This window comes from Girardinichthys multiradiatus, chromosome 23 (assembly GCF_021462225.1).
Source record: "Girardinichthys multiradiatus isolate DD_20200921_A chromosome 23, DD_fGirMul_XY1, whole genome shotgun sequence".
In the NCBI taxonomy this organism is placed as follows: domain Eukaryota; kingdom Metazoa; phylum Chordata; class Actinopteri; order Cyprinodontiformes; family Goodeidae; genus Girardinichthys; species Girardinichthys multiradiatus.
Window position 1 is genome coordinate 25,143,858 of NC_061815.1, and position 9,763 is coordinate 25,153,620.

General features: G+C 38.1%; 1 protein-coding gene across 1 annotated transcript; it reads right to left on the reverse strand.

The window, feature by feature from the left end:
• Nucleotides 1-3,599: 3,599 nt before the first annotated feature.
• LOC124860296 lies at nt 3,600-9,176 on the reverse strand. The gene is made up of 7 exons (XM_047353487.1): nt 8,900-9,176; nt 7,147-7,422; nt 6,456-6,743; nt 6,201-6,358; nt 6,013-6,111; nt 5,848-5,913; nt 3,600-4,661 (listed from the first exon to the last, which is right to left on the reverse strand). Exons 1-7 carry the CDS (start codon nt 8,979-8,981, stop codon nt 4,500-4,502), a joined length of 1,131 nt encoding a protein of 376 aa, XP_047209443.1. The 5' UTR covers nt 8,982-9,176; the 3' UTR covers nt 3,600-4,499.
• Between the last annotated feature and the right edge of the window lie 587 nt (nt 9,177-9,763).

A 9,763-nucleotide genomic window follows, 5' to 3' on the forward strand; every position in this document is an offset into this window, starting at 1 on the left:
TTTAATTTCAAATTTTTATGAAATTCCTAACAGAAAATACAAGGTTTTATGACTGTCTCTAGAAAACAATGATTTTTACATACATAACTTTTAGATTCAGAAAACCTTTGGTTATTTAGCAAATTTTTATTAATACATTGAGTTCCAAAGAAGAACAGTCTAAGTATTTTACAGAATGTAAATCCAAGCTTGATATGTGGCTACAAAAGGACCTGACAGTCTTTGGTAGAGCATACTTAACTAAGATGGAGTCCTTGGCTCAATGTATTTATCCTGCATCCTCAAAGCTCATATCTAATACATTTATTTTAACTTTCAACATAATGAACTTCAAATTTAATTTGAAAAAATTAGGTGCACTACATCAACAAATCTGAATTAGTCTGATTATGAAGATGGTGGTCTGAAAGCTATAGATTTTGGATGTTTGAATGCTGTATTAAAGTCAAAATGGCTAAAATCATTCATACTGAACAAAAACTGTACTTTGTACTTGGTACTATCTCCCCAAGAGTATTTTTACCAAAAAAAATTGATTGTTGAAAAATTGCCAACCAAACTGTCCTTAGTTCACAAACAGGTTTTATTATGTTTGAAACAATTCAATTCAGTTTTATTTATATAGTGCCAATTCACAACACATGTTGTCTCAAGGCACTTCACAACAGTCAGGTACATACATTCCAATTAATCATAACCATTGAACAGTGCAGTCGGAGTTAGCTTTTTATTCAAATTGGATAAAAAGTTTTTCTATCTAAGGAAACCCAGCAGATTGCATCCAGTCAGTGACTTGCAGCATTCCCTCCTCCTGGATGAGCATGTAGAGACAGTGGACAGTCACTGGCGTTGACTTTGCAGCAATCCCTCATACTGAGCATGCATGTAGCGACAGCGGAGAGGAAAAACTCCCATTTAACAGGAAGAAACCTCCAGCAGAACCAGGCTCAGTGTGAGCGGCCATCTGCTATGACTGACTGGGGGTTTGAGAGAACAGAGCAGAGACACTAAAACAACAAAGAAGCACTGATCCAGGAGTACTTTCTGTGGGAATTAACAGTAAATGTTAATGGATGTAGCTCCTTTAGTCGTTTCACCTAGAAAGAAAGAACAGATAAACTCTGAGCCAATTTTCAAGGTTAGAGTCTGAAAGAGAGCACATAGAGTTAGTTACAGTAAAAGCTCAGTCAATTTCCATGTCTAGGAGAGATAAAGGGTTAAACACTAAAAGACAGGGCCATGTGGATCATCGGTAGAGGGTGAGCATTAAGTTGTTGCCAGCAGAAGCTCGGACGATTCCCCTCTCCAGAAAGGTGTCACAGGCAGACACAGAGTCAGGCCAGGTGTAGCTTCTAGGAAGAGAAAAGAGAGAACAAGGTTAAAAGCTGAAATAACAGCAAATAATGCAAAATTGGAGAGTAATGTGAGAATGTAGCGAAGAGGGTGAAAGTGGTTGTTATGTCCTCCAGCAGCCTAAGCCTATAGCAGCATAACTACACAGAGAGTTTCAGTTCAGATTATTTAGTTAAACGGAGCTTATTTATAACAATGTCGTCTCAAGGCACCTCACAAAGGGTCCCACTGATGGTCATTGTTATACTAAAAACCACAATGATTGGGATACCTCCCTCTGTCAGACTGATTATAACCATTGGAAAAGAGAAGGGGTCATACAGGTAGCAGAAATGGATAGAGTGTTTGCACCTCAACCATAACTGAGCCGGTTTAGGCTAAACCTGTCTCCCCCTTACTCCATCCAACAGGGAGGGAGGAAGACGGAGGTAAAAAATAAGGAAGATAGCTCAGGATAAACTAAGCCACTCTACTATAAGCTTTATCAAAAAGGAAAGTTTTAAGCCTAGCCTTAAAAGTAGACAGGGTGTCTGCCTCACGGACTAAAACTGGGAGCTGGTTCCACAGGAGAGGAGCCTGATAACTAAAAGATCTGCCTCCCATTCTACTTCTAGAGACTCTAGGAACCACCAGTAAACCTGCAGTCTGAGAACGAAGTGCTCTGTTAGGAACGTATGGAACAATCAGATCTCTGATGTATGATGGAGCTAAATCATTAAGGGTTTTATATGTGAGGAGGAGAATTTTAAATTCTATTCTGGATTTAACAGGGAGCCAATGAAGGGAAGCTAAAATAGGAGAAATATGATCTCTCTTTTTAATTTTCATCAGAAAACTTGTGTTGAAATAATATTACTCCTCATTGAACCCCAGTATGGAATAACAGACAACTCATGTGTAATGGCTAGTCTCTTTTCTTACAACATTGGATGTTTGAAAATATCTGGTCCATAACCCACCTAATTAATGACCAGGTACACTGGCTATCTTACAATGATGTTGCTCAAAGTATAATTTAACCTGCACACAAACCCAATTTAATAAAGTAATCAGAGCGGTCCCTGAAGCTGTTAGGTTTGTCCAAAATACAGATATGCACTTATGTGTGACTGATCTACCTGCACTTTATTTCCATGGTCTTGACTTTTTGGATAAGGATAGTTCAAACACAGTCATGCGTACTCACCTCAACAAAATGCTCTCCCAAATGCAATCAAATAGAAACTCCATTTTCCAACTACTTTCTATATCAAACATTAAGACAATGAGACCCAAATATATTTATTTCCCCATAAATCCCAAAACAAAGGAAATTCATCTTAAAATCATGCATAAAATACATCCATCCAGCATCTTGGTAAGATTGAGATTTATTATTGATCATAACAACTGGGTTTTTCATGAGACTGATATTGAACCCATTAATCATCTGTTTTTTCACTCCAGGGATTTATGGAAGGACAAGCAGGACTATAAATTAAATCCAAATTATTCTTCCCACAAGAAAAAATATTTTATTTGTTATTAATTTGGTAAACACCAAGTCTGACCTGATTGTAAACAACTGGATTATCCTAGCGAAATTCTTTATCCACACTTCAAATGGAGGAAGACAAAGCCACCTTTTTATGTGTTTAAAAATACTTTTCTGGTCAGTCACCTCAGTGCCCTGAAACTGAGGAACAAAAAAAATGCATGTTTTTTTCTTCTAACGTATGAATTCCCTTTTGTTTTTCTTCTAGTATTTTAGTTTATCAACTGTATTTTTGTCATCTACTCGTACTTGTCGTCTTTCACTTTATCCAGGACTGGGTTGTGGAGGCAGCAGACTTAGTAGACACCCAGACTTCCATCTCCCTTGTCACCTTCTCCAGCTCCAGAAGGCATCCGATACAGATGCTCAAGCCACCTCAACTGACTCCTGTCGATATGGAGAAGCAGCGGCTCTACTCTGAGCTTTTCCGGATGGCCGAGCTCCTCACCCTATCTCTAAGGTACTGCTCGGCCACCTTGCGGAGAAAGCTCATTCAACTGCTTGTATCCAGGATCTCGTTTTTTCAGTCATGACCCAATGTTCATGTCCATAGGGGAAGGTAGGAACGTAGGCCAACAGGTAAATCGAGAGCTGCGCTTTTCAGCTCTCTTCACCACAACAGACCGGCACAGTCTCCTCATTACTGCGGTAGCCGCACTGATCCACTTGTCATTCTCCCCTCATTCGTCTTCAATTTTCTTTCTATTATGAATGTTATTTCACACCACATTTATTGAAATAATCTTTCATCTTTAAATGTGCCCTGCAGAGAGATGTTCATTAAGGTTGTTAAATGCCTAACTTTTGTAAATGATTCTTTCAATTATTAAAACAAAAAACAAAGCAAACAAAAACACTCAAAGGCTCCTTAATCTTAGGCACGACAGTAGTATTTCCGGTTGGTGCATACTGAGTCCATAGCAGGTAGCGCCCTCTGCTGTACGGAAATATGAATTACCTTCAGGCCACAGACAGTAGCTCTGTATTATCATCTTCAGCCATGTCTATGGGAGGATGTTACAGGTTGTGAGTTTGTTATGCTCCTAACTTAACTGAACTAGATGGAGAAGACATCTTTGTTGAACAGACTCTGTGTACCTGCACTGAAGAACTTGTGAAGGCGTAACAACCCTTTTGTGTCTGCAAGTAACCAAGAAATATACACAAGTTTTGTTTTCATACAGATGTATGTGGGTGTATTTTGCACCATTTGTTTTGGAACAATTGGAACAACCCTTCATACTCATTGAGGACTGTTGGGGGAAACATGGGGTTAACTAAACGAGGTAGAGTTGTTGATTGGTGGCTTGAAGGATGAAGACATGTGCCATCGCTACTAGACCCCAGTCTGCAAGTGTTAGTGTAATACAGTTCCTATATTCCCTGAAACTTACAGTCAGGATGGTAATAAACATACACAGTTTGAAATACAGGATAACGAACACATGGGTTTGCTTAAGGGTTCACAGACTATACTGAGGTAGATCTAGACAGTGAAGACAATCTTGCTTGATAATTTTAGAGAATGCCAAAAAATCACTTATTACCTAATATTTGCTTTAATGTTACTCTAACATAATAAAAGTGTCCATGCCATTCAAAACCAGTGGTTTCAGAGGAAGTTGAATTTGTCCGAGGTGTAAACATCAGAGTGAGGAGAGTCAGAGCTGAGCAGGTTGTTAGTGTCGATCCCCTTCAATTCAAATCGATCCTGGTCCTGGTGGGACCACAGTGGAACCGTCGGAGGGTCAAGCTGCTCTGTCGGGGGTGGAACCTTGACAGAACATAGATACATACCTGTGTTCAGTGTCATCATCAGCTCAAAGATTTACGCAAATCCTGATGTTTATTACATTGTCTTAAAGGTGCAACAAGGTTATAAATTATGATTTTTTTCAGAAATGAAACGACAACATCAGAGGAAAACAGAATTTTCTGTTGTTGCTCCAAAACTCTGGAACAATCTTCCTCTTGCTGTAAGCATGGCTAACACCCTAAATGATTTGAAGTCACATAGAAAAAACTCATCTTTTTAACTTGGCTTTTAATTCCAGTAGAGCAGAAACATTTCGCTGTTTTAATTATTAGTCTTGTATTTTTTTCTTACTTGCTACTAGAAAATGTTAAAATATTTAGCTGTTCTTTTCCTCTTGGTTATTTGTGGTATTGTTGGTGTTTGTGTCTTTTGGTAATTTTTTTATGGTTTTTTTTCTTTACTTTTTTTACCTGTACAGCCCTTTGGTCACTTGGGTGTGTAAAACGCTCTATAAATAAAGGCTGATAAATAAGTGCATTCAACTGACCACGTCCCAGTAAGCATGTGCCTTTTACCAATTACAGCAGTGGAGTGATTGCCCAGTTACCCGGGTTCGGCCATTTTAAATGTTCTGTTTATCAGATTTACACGTCTAATTTGTGTAAAGTTTGCATCAGGCTCTATTTCTCTGGCACCCTGGAGACAAGTGCATAGCTTAACCAAGCTTTTAATTTTACGTTTATTCTCTGTTGTTTTAGCAAAGGTCTGGTCGTGATCCAAAAGGCACCATTCATTCAAGACTAGAGCCAGACAGAACAGCTGCTTCTTGCCTCAGAGCGACCTCTACGTGTTGAGCCAAGTGTTGAAAATGCACATCCACCAAGACCCAATCCGGCTTCTTGAGAGGTAAAACAGCAGACTGAGACCTAAAGTAAGGCACTCCTTTCATTCTGCAATAGCTGCGGGCTGGTGAAAGGAAGTTGACCGATTACCAAAGAAGTGGACCACATGTCCTCTTTTCTGCCTACATCTACATTTTAATTGAAATATTAATCACTTCTGTGTTTGAATTCCACTCTGAAATGTGTCTATTTGTGCAGAAAGCCGTACTTGAAACGTGACACCATCTTCTCTGTTGTTTATTTAGGGAGAATAATCAAAGGCAGGCAGCATAAAGGAAAAAGACAGGGAATTGTGTGCTTACATTAGTATGACTAGTTCTCCATTCCTTGGAATTGGATGGTGGAAGTCTCTCAGGAGGATTGTGAATCTGTAGAGCAAAATTATACCCATTAGTAGTCAGCAGGAAGGAGGATAGCTATAGCTGTGATGTGGAAAGAGACAAAATCTTCTGAATCAAAACACAAACCAGCGGGCCAGTTGGCCCATTAGATGGCTGAAGGGGGTAGAGCATCTCTGTGGGCTCTGAAGGTTGACTTGGCCTCCATGCAACAGGCTCGTGCTCATACTGCAGTGGGAAATAACAAATTGCCTTTTAACCACATTGCATGATAACACATTAATATGAATCACTAATTAGCTTTACTAGATCATCACCTCATTCGCAGCGGGTTCTCTGTCAGCATCTTCAAGTTCAGGTTGATCCTTTTTTCTGGAGCTCTTTCCAAAGCAGCAGGTCTTTATGCAACAGCTCAGAAGCATGCAGACAAATGCACCCACACCAGGGAGGATGTATTTGGGGTTAATGTCTGAAGCTTAAAAAAAGGGATTGATAACAGGTGAGTGAGATGTTTCAAATTGTGGGCGTGTGCTCTTGTAAACATGTGGAGGTCCTTATAATTTTAAACTTACATTCCACTTCCACAGACACCACCAAGGCCTGATCGTCATTATGATCTCTCACAACAAACTGTCCACTGCAAGACTTTTTCATAGCCTTGTTTAAGACGCCACATGGCTTTAAAAGTTTAAATCCTACACAATCAGACTGATCCAGGTCTTGTAGCACCTGTCCTCGACGGATTATCTCCGTCTCGCGTCCGCCCTCTGGCATGAAGTAGATGTTGCACGAGTTTGGTTGCAGATCAGAAGTGATGGAAAGCTTTTGCCCAGACTTCAGATTTAAGCTCTGTGTCTTAGCTGGAAGAGAACACAATGAAGTCGAATCTGGTTCAATGGATACACCTTTAGATATTCACATAAATGAACATAAAATCGACATTTAATGTTCTTCTATTTAACCAAAACCGATCAAAATCATGCAATTATTTTATCCATTTTTATTTATTTATTCTACAAAACAATGTGCAGAAAAGCTTGTTTGTTTGTGCACATTTTGTTTAAACTTGGAATGTATCTGTTAAATATATGACTTTAAACATTTAACTGTAATTTGTAAGGAAGTAAGTTTACAATAGCTATACCACAGCAGTTTTAACCCACAAGCCTCCTGTTCATAGAATGTTAATCCCTCCATCACTTTGATACTTAAACCTAAAACTGTACGAGGGTAGATCAAAGTGAAACATGATGGGATCCTCACCTATGACCTCAACGGTCATCGTAGACAGAGATGTCTGATCTCTCTTCCTCCATAAGTACTGACCACTGTCTCTCTGGGTCATGTTATAGATGAAAAAATAGTAGTGCACCATCTTCCACCTGCTGTCCTCACTAGCTTCAGGAGCATCTCGACTCCACAGGATCGTCACTTTGGAGCTGGACTTTGGAATGAACTCGATGTAGTCAACCCATCCTGACATCCGTTTTCTGTATGTGTTTCCATACTCCACCTCGTCATAACTGTCACTTGAATAACCTGAAAACAAGGAAGGGATATATTTTAACTCTATTGTCTCCACATGTAATCAAATGGGTTTCACATGTGGAGACTTGCGATCACATGGGAAATTCCTGTTATCACATCTTCCACAGGTCTTGACCATAGAAGGCAAATGAAAGTTGAAAATGTTAATGGCAAAATATGTACATTGTGTTTTGCATGTGATAACATTTGTTTGATCTATGGGTTAAATACATAATGGAGTTTCACATGTGAAATACTTGCGGGAAAATGTTCCACATGTGAAAGGTTTTCAAACATGTGTTCCACATGTCATTAAATTATATAATTTCCACATAGGAAACATATGTCAAAAAAATTTTGCATAAATCTAAGGTTTTTCCAAATGTGTTTCACATGTTGCCAAACAATATAGTTAGCACATGTGAAACACATTTTGGCAAATGTATAAAAGCCATTGAAAGGTCATGTCAAGGTTTGTGGTTGAGCAGGACCAAAATACAGAAGATAAACACGGGGGGACCAGATCTATAAGAGAATATATAAACTAAACACTTCTAACACCGGGACCCAGGAAGTAACAAAATTAACCAGAAGAAATCTAAATAAACCTGAACAGAAAAGCACCTGGCTAAGCAGGAAGTAAACAACACAAAAACCTAACAGAGGCAGATCCTGACAGGTCAGTGTTGCTGTATAAATGTAATTTATTCACCATTTCACATGTAATCAATATGAGGTTTAAATGGGTATCACACGTATTCCCATGAGTTTCATATGGGCATATGTGTAATCTCATCGGTTTTGCATTAAAATTTGTGTGTTTCACACATTATACTACCAAAACAAAACAAAATAAAGTCTGAACTTTTGTTGTTTCTAGTTACTAATCATCTCAATATTAGCATTTGCAATACTGCAATCACAACTGACTGCTTTGATGCAATTTTCAATAGCATATCATGTTTCAGGTGTCATGTTTTCACTCTTTATGTCAATATGTCTGCCCTGTTAGAAGAACTGCCATCTGCCCTGAAGCCCACACCTTATGTATATTTAAGGTGGCTGAGATGATGAAGCTCCCAGAGAGGAGGGTAGGTGATAATGGAAAAGAAAAAAAATAGTGAGAAATATTAACCCCAATTTTCTGCTACAATTTTAAAAATCAGACTTTTCAGGGGAAGATTGTTTGCGTTTTGTTTTTAAGATTTTGTAAATCTTTCAGAGCATCCCAGTGAAGGTTTAGGAATTGATGAACCGAGGCGCCAGTTTAATAAAAAAAATTGTGGAGTAGCTGCATGTTCTGTAAGGTTGTAAAGCTAATTCATATTATTATTATTATTATTATTTTTCCCGACTGAGGTTAGTACTGTAGCCTAAAACCATTAAATGTTATTATGTCTCAAAAATGCGCATACCAACTGTGGAAACTCATGCAATATTAGCTCGGAACACTGTAACTCAAACTATAATCATTATTACAATAACTTACCGACAGAAAAAAAAACAATTAAAAGCAGGAACACGCTCATAATGTACCGCAAAGACAGAGCATAGTTTAAACAGGAAGGCATTGTCCTTCGGGTCTTTGCTTCTGACTCATAAAAGCGTTAAAAACACCTTAAGACCTTCACATGGTGAGAGAAGTGGCTGCACAGAAGCCTAATATTAATCTAATCAGATTGGGTTACGTTCAAACAATGGAAGCTTTTCCTCGGTCCGTCCAACAAGGCGTCTCCCTTCTGATCTTCCTGTTGCCTTTAAGTGCTGCACGGAAATAATAGTCCTACTTTGACTTACCCAACGACGGGAAAAAATCAAAGAGATGCTCTCTGGGATATAACAGACCAATGACTAAGAAATGGGCAAATATGGAAATAAAATATGTCGGCTATCACGTTTCAAATGTTTTAAAGAATAAACGTGTTTCACCCTTCTGTTTGCTGTTTTTATATTTTAGAAACCTAAAGAAGTAATTTGTAATCAATATCTTAGTATTTAGTTGTTTCTTATAACTTCTTCTATTATTTAGTTGTAACTTCTAAACAAAAATTTCAGACATTCATAGAGTAGTTAAATGTCTTCAATGCAATATAAACGTGTTATAAACATCACATTTTGTGTTTTTCCCATACCCTTATAAGAAAATAAAATTTAAATAATATCCTTGATTAAAATAAAGCCTCCAGGTTATGCAGCATATCCAAATGCACAAAAACAACCAGTTAATTATTCTATCCAGATGAAAAATAAATAAATATAAATAAAACCTCTAAACAAAGTAGACCCTTTGCCAGTCATTGCCAAAGAAAAGTGATGTTTTAACGGTAAATAAAATTCACAAAAGGAAACATCC